The sequence below is a fragment of the Jaculus jaculus genome, chromosome 1 (genome assembly GCF_020740685.1).
Source record: "Jaculus jaculus isolate mJacJac1 chromosome 1, mJacJac1.mat.Y.cur, whole genome shotgun sequence".
Classification (NCBI taxonomy): Eukaryota; Metazoa; Chordata; class Mammalia; order Rodentia; family Dipodidae; genus Jaculus; species Jaculus jaculus.
In genome coordinates, this window is record NC_059102.1 from 96,151,733 (window position 1) to 96,172,941 (window position 21,209).

The window sequence follows — 21,209 nt, forward strand, 5'->3', positions numbered from 1 at the left end:
TATGGCTCAGTTAAAAGACCTTGCGGGCTGGAGAGATGGCTTAGCGGTTAAGCGCTTGCCTATGAAGCCTAAGGACCCCGGTTCAAGGCTCGGTTCCCCAGGTCCCACCTTAGCCAGATGCACAAGGGGGCGCACGAGTCTGGAGTTCGTTTGAAGAGGCTGGAAGCCCTGGCGTGCCCATTCTCTCTCTCCCTCTATCTGTCTTTCTGTGTCTGTCGCTCTCAAATAAATAAATAAATAAATAATTTTTTTTAAAAAAAGACCTTGGATTATGGGGATGCATGGACATCACTGGAATTGATAAAAACTATGGGGACTTTTAAAGTTGGATGAATGTATTGCATTTTTTGTCACATGTGGTTATCAGTTTATGGGGCCCAGGGGTGGAATGTGGTTTGCTTCAGGTGTCCCCTATAAACTTAGGTGTTCTGAATGCTAGCTTCCCAGCTGATACAGACTTGGGAATTAACGCCTCCTGGAAGGAGTGCATTGTTGGGGGTGGGCTTATAAGTGTTATAGCCAGTTTCCCCATGTAACTGTTTGGCACACTCTCCTGTTCCTGGTGTCCACCTTATGTTGTCCAGGGAGTGATGTCTGCCCACTGTTTGTCATTTCATCATGGAGCTTCCCCCTCAAGCCCTGTAATCCAAAATAAACCTCTTTTTTTTTCCAGAAGCTGCTCTTGGTTGGGTGACTTCTACCAGCAATGCGAACCTGACTGCAACAGGGGGTTTTTGAGGTAGAACCTCACTCTATCCCAGGCTGACCTGGAATTCCTATGTAGTCTCAGGGTGGCCTCAAACTCTCAGCTATCCTCCTACCTCTGCCTTCCAACTGCTGGGATTAAAGGCACTACCATGCCAAGCTCTTGCAAGTATTTTATTTTATTTATTTATTTATTTTGCTTTTCAGGGTAGGGTCTCACGCTGGTCCAAGCTGACCTGGAATTCACTCTGTAGTCTCAGGGTGGCCTTGAACTCATGGTGATCCTCCTACCTCTGCCTCTCAAGTGCTGGGATTAAAGGCTTGCACCACCATGCCCGGCTAAGTATTTTAAATGGCTCTTGTCCCTTGGTCCTTCTCTGTGGCATTTTTGTGCTTCACTGCAGGGAAGCCTCCAACAGAGCCCTAGGAGGCAGACACTCTAGTTATTCCCTTTACTGATGACAAAAGTCAGAAGTGAGACTTGCTTCAGTTTTCTGCTAGCTGGGGACTTGATTGTTGGTCTTCTTGACCCAACCTAAGGACACGCAACTCAAGTTCAAGTGGTGAGGTAATTTCTGCCTTAGCACTGGGAAGGTCAAAGGCTGCCAGAGCACTGGGCCATGGAAGTTAAGCAGAGACTTGGTCTCATGGGAGCCTTTATTTATTCAGGTAGTAGATGCCTCCCACTCTGCCCCCCTTTGCTCAAGTCTTTGGAGCTGGGTGCAGCTCTCAAATCCATGGGTCACAACCAGCCTGGCCCCCAGGAAGCCCTGACTAGAAGGTGTCTGCAAGAGGGGCTTCCCACTGAACATCAGCATGATCGTGGGTGGTGATCCTTCGTGCTTATATGCCTTTCATTGGGCGGCTTCCAGCAGCCTGAGGGCCCCACTGCCCTGCCTGCTCTCTCCCCAGTTAGCTCTCAAGGCCATAGAGAAGTGGCTGTGACGATTATGATAAATGATGCCCTACAGTCATGGTTCAAAGAGAAGGATCACAGTGGCAAAGGCCCCCTGCCCAGAGGGAGGCAGAGCGTAGGAAGTAAGGCCAGACTCTTCTTGTGCCAGAGTCCAGGCTAGGCCAGGCCCCTGATGTGGAGAGGAGGAGGTGTGATACCCAGCTGCTCCTGCAGAGACATCAGGGGCTGCTCCCAGCGTTGCTCATAGTAGAGGTTAAGGACACAAGGGGCCCTGCACCTATTCTGAACTGCGCATGGGATTAGCTCTGAGACCAGTGCTTGCAGGCTCTGAGCACGGAGGTGGATGGGTCCAAAGAGTGCACTCAGGATGCACATGGGCAGGCCTGTCTGCACAGCCTCAAACCACTTCACCACAATCTCCCTGAGGATGTTGGTGGGCATCCCCAACAGGGTATGCAGCAGGTCGTGTACCTCGCAGTACCGTTGAATCACATAGGTGAGTTCCTCATCGTCCACAAAGCGTGTGGGGGCTCGGGTGTCTGGGGAGACCCTATTCACATCTAGGAACTGGAGATACTCGCGGCCAAGGGAGCCTTCAGGCAGGCTCTGGAGCTTACCCAGGTCAAGGGTAGACCGTGAAATACAAGGATGCTCCTGTAGGATATGGGCACCTTCTGGATCCTTTTTCATCTGGTCCCTGAGGGCCTTCAAGGCACAGTGTCCATGGTCTCCCCTAGAACTGCAACCATGTCCTGGCGATAGGGGTTGAGCGCCATTCCTGCCCAGCCTGCAGCCAGCAGCGCCTTCTGCAGCGGGGAGGTGGGGGTGTGGTCTGGGTACAGCTGGCAGGCACTGTGGCTCCCGGTCCTGAGGGGCACATCGGTGCCAGGCCAGGGACCGCCTGGAGACCAGCAAAGGGGGCCTTTTTTTTAATAGGGGAACTGGGATCCCAGAGCTCTGAGCATTCTAACCCAGGACTCCAACACTGTTACATACCCAGCTGTCTTTTCATGTGCATAGATGTGTGGTCCCCATGCATATGCGTGCCCATGCACAGGTCAGAAGTTGATGCTGGGTGCCCTCTTCAGTGGCTCTCTAAGTTACTGTCTGAGACTGGATCTTGCAGTAAACCTAGAGCTCACAGATTTGGTTAGACTTAGTAGGAAGCCCTAGAGATCCACTGGTCTCCTCACCATTTCTTTGCACACTAGGCTTTATGTGGTGTAAGAAAAATGAGAGACGTGCTGTCTTTCCTGACAAAGGGTTAAGATGATACAGAAACTCAATTCCGGAAGGACGCCGTTCTGTGAGAAGCCCCCCACCCCCACCCCAGTGAGCCTATGAGATCAGAGTCACTGTTCCTTGAACCCAGCCTTGTTATTCTGCATTTGGTAAAAGGTCCCCAACTCCTCCATTTCTTTAGATATCCCCTAGACACTGCCTTTTTATCATTCAGCCAGTCGTGTGAGATTGTGAGGCAGAACTCTGACTCAGAAAAGAACCCCTGTGTTTGGATGAAAAACCATCGGACTTCCAACTGGGTCTGCTCTCCCTGTATGAACTCCTTCATGGCTGTGCACCTTTTTGCAAAAGTAACCATTGCATTGCCAAGTACTTTGGATTGTGTGGTTATTTCTGGACCCTAGATTTTTTTTTTTCTTAAAACAATGTCATTTGTTTAAGAGAGGAGATAGAGTGAGAAAATGGGCATGCCATGGCCTCCTGCCACTGCAAAGGAACTCCAGATGCATGCTCCATGTTGTGTATCTGGCTTTACTTGGGCACTAGGGAATCAAATGGGCCATCAGGATTTGTAAAAAAGTGCCTTTAACCCTCAAGCCATCTCTCCAGCACCCCCTCTCCCCTACCACCTACATTTCTAATACTGAGCTGCCAAACTCTGGTCCTTAACTATGCTGGCAAGAACTCTACCCACTGAGCCATCACCCAGGCCCCATATGACTTTAAAAACATGGTGAACATGTTCCTTTTGACTATTTTAACAAGAGTAATGCTATACTCATTTACTTTATCCAGTGCTTTAGAATTAAAAACAAGTTAATTTGAAAGTGACCTCTGCACCCTATTTCAATCAAGAAAATTATTGGTACCCCTTAAGGATGAGTGGAGGGCCAGAGAGCAAAACGTGGAACTAGTTAGTAGTCATCCCCTCCCCAAGCCCACCTAGGGACTCAGTAGGACTCACTTGTACCTGGGGACCCTCATGCTACTAACCTCAGTTCCCACCAGAGCTCCAGGTGCCTGAACTATAGTACAAGTTTGCACCAGCTACATGGCCATCAGAAAGGCATGGGGTATGTCAAAAGTACCTAACTGAGGGTAGAATGGGCTGCTACTCAGGGACACCCCACAAGTAGAATCTGTCTACTACTGGCAGAGAACAGAAGGAAGTGAACCCCATCCTGCTCCCTCTTTTTCCTGAAAGGTAGGGGCGCATATTTATGTATGTACTTATATATGCCATAGCTACTCAAAGGTGGGGATTCACTGCTTTCTCATCAAATGGTGAGTGAGAGAAGCTGGAGTCTGTAAAAAAGGTAGGGAAGGACTCCAAAAATTGATAGGGAAAGTGTTTCTCTCTTTCATGGCGAAGGAGCAACATAGAAACCTAAACCAAAAGTTAGGGATGTCCCAAAGTGAAAGAACACCCATCTTGCTCCAATAGTCCTTTGTCTTTTCATGGATCAGAGAGAGAACCTCCATTTATAAAGCCTTGCCCCTCACTAGCAGGTGAACTTAGGGAAGGTAGCTATCTGACTTACTGGAGTCCATATCTTGATTTGTAAAATAGCCTCACCTTTCATAGAACACTAGAATTCAGTGTAACACAAAGTACCTAGTGATCAGTAAATGGAAGCCATGGTGTGGTAATTGAGAAGGGAAATGGAATCTGCTCTGAGTTCTCACCACACTCAGATGTATCCATACAAGGTCTGACACATGTCCTGAAATCCTCAAGGAAATAGTAACCCTAATTCATTTGTTGTATTAGTATAGAGAGCCTCAGTAGTCACTAATAGATTTGAATTAGTCTCTGAGACATTTGCTTTTCTTCCAGTAAAGCACAATGATCTTGGAGGTTTAGGGAGGGAAGACAAAAGTAAAGGGTCTGGAGAGATTGCTCTGTGGTTAAAGGTGCTTGCTTGCAAAGCCTGCTCGTTCAGGTTCACTTCCCCAGCACCCAAGTAAAACGACAGATTCTCTAAAGACTTAGGTCATGCATCCCCTCTAGGAAATTATCTGCAAGGATCTTCTTTTGATCTTCTGGCATACCATGTTATCCCAAAGGATTATGGGTACTTTAAAAATAGGGGGAAATGTTCTTTCCCCCCAACTGTTTTGTGAGAGTAGCTCCCTGATTTTGAAAGTTAAGAATGCTAGTGGTTCCTACCACTAATGTAGTTTTATCTCTTGTTGGTATAACTGGCCAATGAAACATGAGCCAGATGTGTTTTTCCTTTGGTGATAGTGTTATTAGCTAGGCATATGTACTCATTAAATCCTCAGAATGCTCATTTGTACTCATTTAAAAATGTCTTTTTGACAGCCTTAGTGCTGGGTGCAAACATTTGTACTGCCAGTTCAGATGCGCTCCAGATACAAAGGAGTCATCTTGAATCCCTAGGTGAAAGGGGGCTTGTGAGGAGATCAGGTGGGTTTGGGGAAGGGGTGGAATTTTTCTTTTTCTTTTTTCTTTTTGGGCTAGAGATAGAGCCCAGAGGGTCAGACACATGCTTGGCCAGCCTCCTACTACTGAACTGTGTTTTCCAGTCATGAATAGCTTTCATAAGCTACTCTTCAGAATTATTTTTATTTGATAAGTTTTTCTTAAATTATTTCCTATACATTTGCTTTAAAATGATTCTATAACCAATAATAACATGATGTTTATTGAATGTCCTTCTCTGAAGACACCAAAAATTTTAAATTCTTGCAGTTTCAAAATTAAGACATTAATGTGAGTCACAGATCTTTTTTTTCTATAACCAAAAAAATTCAAGTTATCTATTCCTGAGCATTGTTCTCCTCATCCACTAGCTCATTATTAAGTAATTCTGGCTCCACTAGCTCATTATTAAGTAAATATGACTCCTCATTTAAGCCTGTGTCATCTGAGCCTGTAGAAAAATCCATTGTTTTAGATTTTGATTTTCTTGTGCCTGCTCTTCTCATTTCTGAAGAAGTGGTACCCCAAAATGAGCTGCTCTCTGCACTTTTAGAAAAGGAAGTGTCTGATACACCTTCTGATGGATGGAAATAAGACAGAGTTGCCAGCTGTGGGTTGACGGAATACTGACTGTCACACTGTTTGTCTCTGAAAAGAAAAGAACATAGATTGAATAGTTTTGATTGTGGACACTTGTAAACCCACTCAGAAACGTAGCCACAAAAATTAAAATGTAAATTAATTCTCTTCTATGTATTTTACTTATTAGCATTATCTAAATGATATTGCATTTCTTTCATTGTAATTGTATGGCTGTTTTTCTAATATACTTTATTTATTTATTTGAGAGTGAAAGAGGCGGGGGGGGGGGAGGGAGGGAGGGAGAGAATGGGCACACCAGGGCATCCAACCACCGCAAACAAACTCCAGATGCACATGCCCCCTTGTGCATCTGGCTTACATGGGTCCTGGAGAATCGAACCAGGGTCCTTTGGCTCTGCAGGCAAATGCCTTAACCACTAAGCCATCTCTCCAGACCTGTGTGGTTGTTTTTTTAAGGTAGGGTCTCAGTCCAGCTCAGACTGGCCTAGCACTCATTCTATAGTCCCAACCTGGCCTCCAACTCACAGTGATCTGCCTATCTATGCCTCCTGAGTGCTGGAATTCAAGGTATGTGCCACCATGCCTGGCCTTCTTATATTGAAACTCTGTTACATTGTTAATCCCTGTGTGAATGAGGCCTCAAGTCTAGAATTTTAAAACCAATTTACTAAGACAATAAAGGTTGACCTAAGAAAAGCTTAATAAGAAACAAAATAAAGGGGAATAAATTTGTAACATCATGTTTTAATGGACTAGAGAAATACATCATCAAAACCACCACAATCCAAAGAATAGAGTTAATGGTAATTGATAATAATTAAGGAATCAATGATAAAGCAATTTTGTTGGACTTTTTGTTTTGTTTTTCAAGGTAGGGTCTCACTCTAGTCCAGGCTGGTCTGGAATTCACTATCTAGTCTTAGGGTGGCCTAGAACTCATGGTGATCCTCCTACCTCTGCCTTCTGAGTGCTGGGATTAAAAGTGTGTGCCACCATGCCCAGTTCTGTTGGACTTTTTGAAAGTATTCTACTGTGAAAAAAAAAGAATTCTTTTTTTTTTTTTTTTTTAAGGTAAAGTCTCACTCTAGCTCAGGCTGACCTGGAATTTACTAGTCTCAGGGTGGCCTCGAACTCATGGTGATCCCCTTACCTCTGCCTCCTGAGTGCTGGGATTAAAGGCGTGTGCCACCACACCTGGCTCTTCTGTTGTGCAAATATTTTATAGAAACCAGCCCCTTGGGTTGAATTGAATTTAATATTTTAAGGAACAGCATCAATGTGGCATATTTGCTGGTTTTAAAAGTTTTTAGGAAGCCGGGCGTGGTGGCACATGCCTTTAATCCCAGCACTGGGAGGCAGAGGTAGGAGGATCGCCGTGAGTTTGAGGCCACCCTGAGACTCCATAGTGAATTCCAGGTCAGCCTGGGCTAGAGTGAGACCCTACCTAGAAAAAAAAACAACAACAAAAAAGTTTTTAGGGTGCTGGGTGTAGTGATGCACACCTTTAATCCTAGCATTCGGGAGGCAGAGGTAAGAGGATCGCCATGATTTCAAGTCCACCCTGAGACTACAGAGTGAATTTCAGGACAGCCTGGGCTAAAGTGAGGCCCTACCTCAAAAGAAAAAAAACAAGCCAGGCATGTTGGCACATGCCTTTAATCCTAACACTTGGGAAGCAGAGGTAGGAGGATCATCGTGATTTCGAGGCCACCCTGAGACTACATAGTGAATTCCAGGTCAGCCTGGGCCAGAGTGAGGACCTACCTTGAAAAACAAAACAAAAAAAACAAAAAAAACAACAAAAAAAAAAGCCTTTAGGTAAGATGCATGAATGAAAAGTGTTAGAGCCCAAGGAGATGTGTTAAAAGTAGAAAAAGAATTTATAGTCTTTTCATTTCAAGGCAATGTTTTATAAACATGTAAAGCCCCCATATACATCCTGATAATTTAAAATATTGGGGTAAAGGTCAAGTGAGATATTCTCTGAGAGATGGCCCAATGCTTCTAATGAATAGGGGAAATATAAAAGGGAATCATAAATTACTTAGGAGGGATTCCCATTTTCCTGACAATCTATTAAAGATAGGAGAGAGAGAGAAAGGGGGGGAGAGAAAGGGGGAGAGAGAGGGCGAGCTTGACATTACAAATTAGTTATAAAGACTGTGGAGGGGCTGGAAAGATGGCCTAGCTGTTCAGGTTGTTGCCTGCAAAGCCCAAGGACCCCTGTTCCACTCTCCAGATCCCACATAAATCAGATGCACAAAGGTAAGGCAAGGATGCACATGCCCACTAGGTGGCACAAGTGTCTGTACTTCAATTTCAGTGGCTGAGGCCTTGGCATGCCAATTCTCTATGTCTCTGTCTCTGTCTCTCTCTCTCTCTCTCTCTAAAGTAATAATAAGAATAATGATAATGATAAAGACTGTGGAGATCAGCAGGCTTACCTTAGGTGTCTCAGTTTGCACAGTGTGGCCAAACAGAATATCAGGAGGGGGATTAAAATGAGGAGGGTCATCAACGTGATGCCCAGCATTAGTTTGAGCTTGATTTCCTCTAGCTCTGACAGTTTGTCTCCACTTGTAGAATTCAAATCAGAGCCTGAGAGGAAAGAAAGAAAATGCAACCAAATAGGGTGCTCATGTTTCCTTAGAGGAGTCAGGATGCAGAAGAAACCCTTCTCCATCTTCAGTATCTGTGGCTCACTTGCCCACACTCATTGCACAGACAGTGCAAAAGAGAAGGCTCTCTCTACTCTTCTCAGCAGTCCTGGAGTAGCTGTCCTTCACTCCATTTTACATAGTCGCAGAAGTCTGTGAATATCCTGAAGCATATAGATACTAAAGGAAATCTGGTTTTAAGTCCATACTACCTGATGACAAAAATTTTGTGCAGGGCTGGAGAGATGACTTAGAGGTTAAGCGCTTGCCTGTGAAGCCTGAGGAACCTGGTTTGAGGCTCTGCTCCCCAGGACCACGTTAGCCAGATGCACAAGGGGGCGCATGCATCTGGAGTTCATTTGCAGTGGCTGGAAGCCCTGGCGTGCCCATTCTCTCTCTCTTTCCCTCTTTCTCTGTCTGTCACTCTCAAATAAATAAATAAAAATAAAATATTTAAAAAAATTTGTGCAGCAGTCTTTTTTTCCTGACTTCTCTAGAAACCAGCTCTACTGTCCTCTCAGAAGAAGTTTCTACTTAAAGTCATTAATTTGCAAGGAACTAATCCTTGCAAATTAAGAAGAGAAAGGTCTATGTTCTGTTGCTGTGGCATGCAACTGAGTTTTAAGAACATCTTATTGTAGTTTTTCCACCTGAGGCTTAACAGAAAGTTTGCCATTTTAATTTCCCCAGATACTAAGATTACAAAAAGAAATGGAAATGACATTTTTAACTTTCTAAAATGAGTTAATTCATAAACTATCTAGATCTAAAGACACTGCCAACTTTTACATTTTCCTGAAGGTGTGTCTGACTTTGATTTTATTTAACTATGAATTTGGATGAGTGTTGTCATTTCTTCTTTTCTCATACTTCCTTTACTATACTCAAAATGTTCCAAAGGTCTTCACTATTTTCCAGATAATACTTAGGGAATAAGCAATGTCAGATTCTCATGTTTTTGTTCTCTGGTTCTTTTTTTTTAATTTTTTTTAAATTTATGTATTTGAGAGCGACAGACACAGAGAGAAAGACAGAGGGAGAGAGAGAGAATGGGCATGCCAGGGCTTCCAGCCTCTGCAAACGAACTCCAGACGCGTGTGCCCCCTTGTGCATCTGGCTAACGTGGGACCTGGGGAACCGAGCCTCGAACAGGGGTCCTTAGGCTTCACAGGCCAAGCGCTTAACCGCTAAGCCATCTCTCCAGCCCTGTTCTCTGGTTCTTAACTATTATAATTGTTGTGCTGCACCTATAGCTAATTGGTAAAGCACTTGCCTTGCATGTGCAAAGACAGTTCCTAGTGTGAACACACACCCACACCCACACACATGTATTCTCAAAGGATGATCTTATCTTAGATCAAATGTTGTCAATGACTATTATCTATCTTTGAGATAATCATGCACATTATGTACAAATGGACTATCCTCCTAAATTGCTTTTGTACTTCTTTTTTTTTGTTTTTTTTGAAAGGTTTTTTTTTCTTAAAATGTAACTTTATTTTTTTAATTAATTATTTATTTATTTGAGAGCGACAGACACAGAGAGAAAGACAGATAGAGGGAGAGAGAGAGAATGGGCGCGCCAGGGCTTCCAGCCTCTGCAAACAAACTCCAGACGCGTGCGCCCCCTTGTGCATCTGGCTAACATGGGACCTGGGGAAACGAGCCTCGAACCGGAGTCCTTAGGCTTCACAGGCAAGCGCTTAACCGCTAAGCCATCTCTCCAGCCCACTTTTGTACTTCTAAATAGGATATTTTATAAATAGGTATGCTCCTATCATACTTAATAAAAGCCATGGCCAGAACCAGAGAAGGGTTTGGAATTCCTACTCACTAGATGTTATATGAAGACTAATTGCTGATTTGGGAAGTTTATTGCTTTATGCCTCAATTTCTTTATCTATAAAATGAAGTATTCCTGGCTTCATGGGCTTTCTGTGAAGGACTATCACACAAAGGCACTAGCATACCTGGAATGTAGTATTATGTAATAAATGATAGGAATCAGTCGCCCTAGATCTAATCCTTCACTACCAAATAGAGAGATGACAAAGGATTTCTAAAATGACTCGTCATTTGTCATTCCTGTGTATGCCTTTTCTAAACAAAAAGACTCATTTTCTTAAAGCATATCAAGGCAAATGGCTACATTTGTCAAATAATTCAGTACAGACTTGAGGTAACTGGTTTCAGTTATTTCACCAAATATACCTATTCCTTTTTCAATAGTTTACTTCTAGGAGGGGCTTTGGGAAAAAAATGAGCACATTGCCTTTTCTTGCTACTTTCTGGTTAAATGAGTTCTTTTACAAATGGAATTAATTTATTAATGAAACTATTCAGTGGTAGAAATTCACATTCATTATGGTGAAAATGGGGAGTAGCATAGTGACTTTGGAAAAGTTTGGCAGTTTCTTACAACACTCAACGTAGTATTATCATAATTCAGGAATAATTATGCTTCTTAATATTTATCCAAAGGATATGAAAACTTTTGCCCACATGAAAGCCTACACACAAATGTTTATTTCAGCTTTATTCATAATTGCCAAATATTGGAAGCAACCAAGATGTACTTTCATAGGTCACACATATATAGTGCAATATTAGTAATAGCACAGTAGCTATCAAGTTACAAAAAGATTTGCATGCATATTGATAAGGAAAAGAAAAGGCATTAAAAAGCCACATATTGTGATCACAGGTACATGACATTCTGAGAAGGACAAAGCTACAAACAAACAGTAAACTTATAAGTGGTTGCTATTGTTTCAGGGGGACAGAGGAGTGAAGGAATAAGTTGGTGGAAGCAGATGAGATGGATGTTAGAGCAGTGAAACTTTATATGACACTTTAATGAGCATTTACATTATGCATAGGTCAAAACCCAACGAACTTCACAGTGCCCAGAATGAGTCATAACATCAACTGTAGACTATACCCTATAATAATGTATCAATATTGGTTCATAAATTTTACTGTTACACCAGCAAAATTATTAATAATGGGAACCCATGGATGAGTGGAATGTATTTTCTACTAAGTTTTTCTCTATACCTAAAACTCTTCTAAAAATAAGTTTGATTTTTTATTTTTTTATCAAAAACAAAAAATTGTGGCCAGGCATGGTGGCACATGCCTTTAATCCCAGGACTCAGGAGGCTGAGTAGGAGGGATGCTGTGAGCTCAAAGCCAGCCTTGGCTAGTGAGTTCCAGGTCACCCTTTGCTTGAATGAAACCCTACCTGAAAGCAAACAAGCAAATAAAAAAGACTGCCTTATATATTACTTACTTACACATTTCTCTTAATATGTTTCAGGAAAGAATCTATCAGATAGGAAAATGGTCTCAGTCATTGGCAAAAGGGTAATAAGAATATTTAGCAAGTGTAACTCCCTAGTGCAATAAATGTCTTCTCTGATGTACTGGCCACCGTGATACTCTACTACATATACTTTACTGTGGGGAAACTACTGTGCTATGCAGACCCAAAAATGTATGTGATATTTATGTGTCTATTAATCGAAGGACTTTTGTCTTACTTGGAATTGGTTGAAATAATTGATCTTTATCATCCATGCTCACCGCTGTTCCATTTATAGCTGTTAAAACAATAAATTGGTGTTATGGTAAACAACAGTCACTTGGTAAAATCATTGCATGTGCATAAATGTGTGTGATATATGTACTCTGTTCACATTCATACTAGTTTTATATAGTAAACACCACTATAATTCATGTTTAAAGTTTACCTAAGGTTTCTCGCTGCTCTTTTGCACTCAGGATCATTAATGAGCCATTTAACACTATGCTTGGGGTCCGGCTCAAGAGATGATAGATTGTACATGTCAGACAATTCAAAATATTTGAAGTTCTGACAATGTTGGCAAATTATCTTGAAGGTACAGCACATATTCAGTGGGACAAAGAGATCTTAGTAAGTAGGTGATACTGAATACATGTATAGATTATGCAAATGAGGATGACTGAATATGATATGCTTCACATTTATAATACATGTACACATGTGATACATGTTACATATGTGTCTGTATTGAGCTGTGCATTGTACTGTGCATGTGTTCTCAGATATTCATGAGAATCACATTGCTCTTTGCATGCTTATATTTTGATACTTTGCATTTATATGTGCATCTCTGTGTTTGTGCACCTGCTGCTTGAAATGCATGATAAGAGCCTTGCTTGAAAAATGTAACCATAAACTAAATTGAATTTTTTTTAATTTATGTGTTTCTAGAATGGAAGCTATAAAGCAGGAAGATGGTGATAGTCATCTGTAAATAACAACTTCAGAACACTCAGGAACTGAGACCCCTGGAGCAACAAGTACCCACTCTGCTATTAACTTCCTCTCTAGACTTTAACATTTGTAGGAGAACAGAACCAACTGAGAGCTGGAAGAATCAGAAACTGTAATTTTGTCATTTCTCTGGATTTGTGTTGCATTTGCTATCATACTTGGCAGCAAAAATGGACCTATTAATTGTTTTAAATGTTGGTTTTAGCTGGGCTTGCTGGTGCACACCTTTAATCCCAGCACTTGGGAGGCAGAGGTAAGAGAACCACTGTGAGTTCGAGGCCACCCTGAGACTACATAGTCAATTCCAGGTCAGCCTGGGCTAGAGTGAGAACATACCTCAAAAACCCAAATATACATTATACTATACACACACACACACACACGTTTATAAGAGATAGATGGAGAAAAAATGGTCATGCCAAGGCCTCCTACTGCTGCAAATGAAGTCCAGACACATGGACCACTTTGTGCATCTGACTTTACATGTGTACGGGAGAGTCAGAGCCAGCTTCACAGGTTTTGCCAGCAAGTAGCTCTAAATGCTGGGACATCTTCCTAGCCCCAGGACCTGTTAATTCTTAATATTACAAGTATTTAGCAATCTTGGCTTTCTTACATACAATGTTAGAAAACCAAAACATTTCCCCAGGTACCTAACTGTATGATTTACCTTTAGCCAACATTGTCCAAAATGCAGGCACATTTGGGGTTGTTTCTGTTTAAAAAGATAACAGGAATAACAGGTAAGAATCCATTGACTTCAATCAGACCACTCATTAAAAACTTTAGAGTGGATGGTCTCACAAGTATTTCATAAGGCACAATAATCTTGACAGGGAGTAAAATGCTGACTTTTGAGTTTATAGCCCAAACCTCCTCCCTTGAATAATTTTAGGAAACATTAATTATGTCCAGATACATTTATTCCTCAAACAGGGAGAAAATTTTAAATTATCATCAAAATATATTAAAGTATGTCACAATATTTATATTTGTATAAATATATGATATTTATAAATGCATTTAATATAGCTATACATATATGTTCATTTATAAATAGATATTTTGTATATAAGATACATTTTATTAACATCTCTCAAAAGTCCATTTCCCATCCCTTGTCAGGTACATCTGAAAATTGACCTAGACATTTGCCACTTAAAAGATTTTAGAGTTAATTTAAAATGTAGCAGCAGAAATTCTTTAAGCATGCTAGTCTTGAATGTAATGCTCAGAGTAGTACAATTTAAATTTATAAGTCACAATGATGTACTCCAGATATCAATACAATGTAGTAATTTTAATACTTGGTGCACTTTTATGAGGGTGTTCATAAGATTTTTCTTCACTGGCAGGTTTTTCTGTTGTGTTGATGATTTTATCTAGGAAAAGGAATAAAGGATTATCAGCACATGAAAATATTGACTAAATATCTGTGGCTGGGTATATTTTTAGACAGCAGATGGAACATATGCAAGAGAACAAATAAATGAATGACAATAACATTTTCCAGAAATGAAGACCAGGAAACAAGCCATGAAGAATGAAGTTTTTGTGACTATGGGTTGCCTGTGTGGGGTTAATATATCTGTAATTTGTGAATGGGAGGAAAAGCAGGGACCTCAGGCCAGGTTGCAATATCTGGCTTCCTTTTTGAAATGAGCAGTCATCATCAGTCAGGAGGAGAGGTATGTCACTATCCTTGTAAATTGGGCACAGAATTTTGGATGCAGAGCTTTTGGAGTGTATACATCACAGATCTTTAGGCCTGACGTAGTACATTTATCAGTTTACAATGTGGCCATTAGGAGATATGTTACTGGGAGCAATTGTGTTGTACTCCTGAACTTTGCTGAGTAGGTAGTGTAAGTTCCATGTGGAGTACCATGTTCTGCAGAGGAAGTTCTACAGAGAGGCAAAATAAAGTCACATGGAGCCATAATAAGTGTGCTGCTGATGAGAAAGAAAAGGGAATCAATTGCTGATGTTGATACTGAGTCACTGGGGTAAAATAAAACAACAAAACAGTCCTTAAACTGTAATGCAACCATTTTGCTGTACTTAGGAGAAGAGCATCTGGCGGCCTCTTTGTCCCCACTGCTCTCATAGGGTTAGGGGTTAGCCTCCAGCGAACTATCTCTAGTGTGGTCATTCTGGTGTTCTCTTTTGTGTGCCCACTGCTCTCATAGGCTTAGGGGTTATCCTCAAGTGAACATCTCTAGTGGAGTCATCCTCTCTGTTTCTTTGAGAAGCTTGATCCTTTAGGATGCTCTGACAAGACCAACATGTCTCTTCTGTCAGAGCCCCATTAAAGGTGGCAGGAATGTTTTATTCCAGTCCCATTTGCTTTGACAATTTTCTGGGTCCTGAGTTATGGGGATAAAATGTAGAATATTAAAAATCTCTTCCTTATTGGGTGTGGTGGCGCACACCTTTAATCCCAGCACTTGGGAGGCAGAGGTAGGAGGATTGCTGAGAGTTCGAGGCCACCCTGAGACTACATAGTTAATTTCAGGTCAGCCTGGACCAGAGTGAGACCCTACCTTGAAAAACAAAACAAACAAACAAACAAAAATCTTCCTTAGGTACTGTAGCTCTCAGTCCAAATCCTAGTAGACTCTGAGGTACCTGTGTTTGGGAGCTGACTATCTGTACTTTGTCCTGTAAAGCTGAAAATGTTTGCTTTACACAGCCAAGATTTATGTGATGGATTATGCAATTAATATTTTTCCTGGAAATGTAACCCTGAAAGTTTGACAGTGCTTAAAACATTTTATTATTGTCAAATAATTTATCCATAGTTATTAATCACTATGGCTTGCTCCAACATTGAAATTGCTATAGCTAGAAAATCTCTTCTTGCTACTTAAAGCTATTTGAGGTAGAAATGTAGTGTTTAAGGAAGAAGATTAATTTCCTATAATCATAAATGCAGTTATTTAATTTTTATTTCCATGCAAAATGGAAACCAGGTGGTTGAGAAAGGTCAGAACCTTCTTGCTTTCTGAAGTGATCAGTGAAGTGGACATGGGGCTTCCTACTGCGTGGGGGAGCTGTAGGGAAAAACCTAGGAGGCAATCTGGGTCCTGGAATCATGGACTTTCCTTCAGAGTGAAGCTTAAGCATGTTTAGAGATGGAGACTCCTTTCCTACACAACACTCCAGTATACGTGCCTTTCAGTCAGTACTCACAGTTTTTTAGCGCAAACCTCAGATCTGTTGTGGCTCTCACAGATATTTCAGACTCAGTGCCATTTGAATTTGTTGTGGTGAACACATCTACAAACATAGATCAGAAGTCTTTAGCAAACCAGCAAATCACTTCTTGTCCATTACATTTTCTTTATAGGATTGGGAAAAAAGTGTCCACTCACTTAAAAGCCAATGAATTATTTAAAAGATTTTGAATTATTTTGTAATCTTCAAAATAAGTAGGAGCAAGGCTAGAGTTGAAAATTCATGAGGAAAAAATGTCAAACAAATTTTCTTATGGGGGCTGGAGAGATTTCTCATGGGTTAAAGACAGTTTTTAGCAGGGCTTGGTTCCTTAAGTACCAATATAAAGCCAGATGCACAAGTGGCACATGCATCTGGAGTTGGTTTGCAGTGGCAAGAGGCCCTGGTACATCTCTCTGTCTCTCTCCCTCCCTTCTCACCTCTCGCTCTCCTTGCAAATATATATTTAAATTTTTTGTTATGGTAAATGAGAAGCAGTTGTTTGAGGAAATTAATAGAAGGTGTATAGGTATGTAAGATGTCAAAGTGAATTTGTAGATGGGCAATGATGTCCCAGTTCTGAGTCCTAATCTCCAGTACCTCAGAATGTGAAAAAGGGTTGGAGATACTGTTGCTAAAGGTTCAACTAAAAGGAAACTATAATCCTGGTGTGGTGGCGCACACCTTTAACCCCAGCACTCAGGAGGCAGAGGTGGGAGGATCATCATGAGTTCAAGGCTACCCTAAGACTACATAGTGAATTCCATGTCAGCCTGGACTACAGTGAAATCCTACCTCAAAAAAACTAACAATAAATAAAAGGAAACTGTATCTGGAGGAAGGTATGCCCTTATCTAGGTAGACTGATACACAAGAGGGAAATATCTATGTACAGAAAAACAGGAAAGTATCATATGAAGAGGGTGGGGTAAAGAAATTCAAGCGATGCTACTGCAGCCAAGGACACCTGGGGTCAGAAGATGCTGGAAGAGGTAAGGAAAGGTTCTCCCCTGTGGCTTTGGAGAGAGTGTTTACTTGATCGGCTTGACTTTGATTTTAGACGTCCAGCCTCTAGAACTTTGGGAGAACACATTTCTATTGTCTTGAGCCATTTCAGCAGTCTTGCCAAACAGATTCATTTCTCTGAATTTTGACATCAAATGAAATCAATTTTTTCCAATGTGAATAACACAATGCCATGATGAACCATGACAGAAATATGGACCAAGAAAACCTTGTTATAAATGAGCATCATAGCATCTCGTTTATGAGATGGGCTGATAAAGAGTTTGCTACACAAACATGACGATCTGAGTTCAGGTCCCCAGCACTTATGTCAAATAATGTGGTGGTGGTGGTGGTGTGTGTAATCCCAGTGCTGGCGAGGTGGAGACAGGAGGCTGGGGCTTGCTGGCCAGCTAGCCTAGCCAAGTTGCCAAGCTCTGACTTCAGTTCCAGACTGTGCCTCAAAAACTAAGGTGGAGGCCTGGGAAATACTGCAGAAGACAGGGTAGAAAAATTTTTAAGTGCTACAAAGTGGAAGGGACTGTCCACTACCCCCCACTCTCCAAGTACTGATGATCTCACATCTGATAACCCACAACCCAGGGAGAATACCAGCAATCCCACTGAGGAGGCCCCCCAGCAGAATGAGAGCAGAAGGAAGGGAAATGATGGTACTAACACATGATGTGTCCATACAAAATTTCTACTTAATAAAAAATAGTAAATTAAGGTGGAGAGTACTGAGGAAGACTTCCAATATTAACCTCAGGCCTCCATGTGCTACACACACACGATTACATAAAGTTATACAAAATAAGGATTTTATACACTAAAATGACTAGGGAAATTAAAATTTCAAAAGTGGAAAACAAATGATTATAAAAGAGAATTTAGATAAACCATACTGACATTTTATGTATTAATTTTAAAACTTACATTGTTTTATATCTTTATAATAGTTTCCAGTTTTCTCATTAGCAGGGGTGTTGTCTTCATTTTCTTCTTTATGTACAGCAGAGTTACTGTGTGTATTCTCATCTTCATGTACGGCAGAGTTACTGTGTGTATTCTCATCTTCATGTACGGCAGAGTTACTGTGTGTATTCTCATCTCCTTCATGTACGGCAGAGTTACTGTGTGTATTCTCATCTCCTTCATGTACGGCAGAGTTACTGTGTGTATTCTCATCTCCTTCATGTACGGCAGAGTTACTGTGTGTATTCTCATCTTCATGTACGGCAGAGTTACTGTGTGTATTCCCATCTCCTTCATGTATGGCAGAGTTACTGTGTGTATTCCCATCTCCTTCATGTATGGCAGAGTTACTGTGTATATTCTCATCTTTATGTACAGCAGAGTTAATGTGTGTATTCTTATTATCAGCTGCGTCATCTCCATAGTACTGATCTTCATATGAAGACGCCTTACCAGGTAACTCTTAGAAAAAGCAAAATACACTGTGGATTAGAACGTGTTGATTTTCTTCACTCCCTTTTCTCACAACATTTCTTTCTCACAATTTGAGATAAAGGATTAAAGGCTAAATCATACCACAGTTCCAGCACTCAACTATCATCCAGTAGAGAAGTGCCACATTCCAGTTATCTATGATTGAGGGTAATCTTTCCTAACAACTAATTCATTGACATTTTAATTGCTTACCTTCCATGTTAGGCTTTAAATTCCTCATCCCTGGGATGAAACCCCCAGATATAAAAACAAACAATATAAAATTCATTGAGAAATTGATGTGATTTCTCCAGGAATCTACTGTATCTCCTCAGGGCTTCCTTTGGTGGCCCACAGGTCCTGAGATGAAGTAGGATATTGTGACATCACTGTACATGGGAAGAAGAATGCTAGGAGATCCCTCAGAGCTTTGTGACTCCATCTCAGGCTAGTTCATAGCTGATACTATGATAGCTTTTAGCTTTTTATTTAAAACATAAAATGTAAAAAGATTTTCTTTGAAATTTAAGAAATACGCTTTTGTGAAAGGATACTAAATGTTTGTTACTGGATTTTAAAGAATCAGTATTGTTGATAGCAAAATGAAACCAGACCTCTGGTATTCTTTAAATGGCAATAGTATACACTCATTTGGATAACTATAAAATATCTATTAAAGATTATTAGAAAATGCAAGATTCAATCAAAATGCCCTGTAGGTTCTGGCCCACAGACTACTTGTAATTCTTTAGGGATAGTTTTCTGAAATATCTATATTTTAAGACCTATAGTCATCATGAATTATAAAAATATTTATTTTGCTTAGTAAGTTTTTTTTTTTAATTTCTTTTTGTTCATTTTTTATTTATTTGAGAGCAACAGACATAGAGAGAAAGACAGGTAGAGGGAGAGAGAGAGAATGGGCGCGCCAGGGCTTCCAGCCTCTGCAAACGAACTCCAGACGCGTGCACCCCCTTGTGCATCTGGCTAACGTGGGACCTGGGGAACTGAGCCTCGAACCGGGATCCTTAGGCTTCACAGGCAAGCGCTTAACCACTAAGCCATCTCTCCAGCCCAAGCTTAGTAAGTTTTTATCAATTGAGCAAAATTTTTATTTCCTATGCAGAATAAGAAAATGACCTTATATGTATCTAGTTAGAAGACTTCAGTATTGATAACATCATTCCTGGATTATTTATACCACAAATCAAGTAATAGATAGTAAATACAAGGAACCAATGGACATTACTACTCTTCTTCATAATAAAGGATCAGCAACACCCTCTGTCAGCTTTAACTAACATTGATGCTGGCTTCTTGACATTAGAGGATATTCATAATAAAAAATGACCCACATATCAGAAAAAAAGCAACATGACATTCAAAGGACTTAAATTTCTTCCAGTGAAGGTCACAAATGAAGTCTAACCTTTGGTCGTTTGCTGAGAATGCCTTGTGACACAGAGTGTGGGGCCTCAGCAAAGTCTAACTAAGGAAACAGGCCTTGTTTGAAGAAGAGATGGCCAGGAAAGTAAGCTCAGTATCAAAGCCTTGGTCAACCAAAGGGAAGTAGTCCTGTGTCTAGCACAGTTTTTCTTTTTAAAGTGTTCAGTTCATTGTCATGTGTGACTGGAAGGTGGAAAGGAACATTGGGACTTCTCTCACAGGGTCAACATAGAAAATGAAAGAAGCCTGAAGCAATCATGCCCCATGTTACTAAAACCACAACAGCTTTGGGTTATATAGCTCAGCCATGGTGAAATTTCACAGGCATTCTTGGGCAGTGTGGTGCCTGATGGAATTGCCTATTGTAGCTGGTGGTTCATAGGAGAGTGTCAACTTGAGAAACATGCTTACTACCCAAGTTTGCATGATGCACGACACATAGTAAGCTATGAGTGAATGCAACATTTTATTTAGCTTACGAAGCACTGAAATAAATACAAAATGTTAGTGTTGCATTTTCTGATCCCCCCATATTTGTTTCATCATATATCCCTACCTCTGAGTCCTACTAGAGTCCTAGGACAGCCACTTTTATTTTCTGATGTTCTTCATAGCTTATTGAATTGGTATGTGCAACTATGACAGTTTTAAAACTAGAGCTGGGTGTGGTGGTATACACCTTTAATCCCAGCATTCTGGAGGTTGAGACAGGATCACTGTGATTCGAGGCTACCCTGAGACTACAAAGTGAATTCCAGGTCAGCCTGGGCTAGAGTGAGACCCTGCATTGAAAAAAAAAAAAAAAAAAAGGCAAACATAAGAATAGATTTAATACAACTTAAGTGTGTTAAAAAATTCATCCTATTTTTCTTTGTGTTATGATTAGTCATCAGAATGTATTAATACATGTTAAAGATTGGATTTCATACCCTAAATTCACATATTGACGTTTAACTTCCCTCCCATACTTTAGATATAGTTACTTAAGGTGAGGTCATATTGCAATAGGATGGACCCTTGATCTAGTGTTGTTATAAAAAGGGTGTTCTCTGAATACATGCAAATACAGACAATAAGAATTACACATGATCAGGGTACACATGAGATAATGTAGAAGAAGCCAGTGATTGTTCTAGAACAGATATTTTCTCAGCTTTGAGAAGGATAAGTCATGGAGACCATTGACCTAGAACTTGACTCCTC

At 41.0% G+C, this 21,209-nt stretch overlaps 1 protein-coding gene and 1 pseudogene across 1 annotated transcript; both read right to left on the reverse strand.

Moving 5' to 3' along the window:
- Positions 1 to 1,777: 1,777 nt before the first annotated feature.
- LOC101598680 lies at positions 1,778 to 4,414 on the reverse strand (annotated as a pseudogene).
- A 1,233-nt stretch (positions 4,415 to 5,647) lies between these two features.
- On the reverse strand, positions 5,648 to 18,849 carry Eqtn (equatorin). The gene is given in 8 exon segments (XM_004673167.2): positions 5,648 to 5,957; positions 8,357 to 8,510; positions 12,112 to 12,171; positions 13,561 to 13,605; positions 16,083 to 16,169; positions 18,048 to 18,155; positions 18,504 to 18,548; positions 18,774 to 18,849. Coding segments are annotated over 8 exon segments (885 nt in total).
- Between the last annotated feature and the right edge of the window lie 2,360 nt (positions 18,850 to 21,209).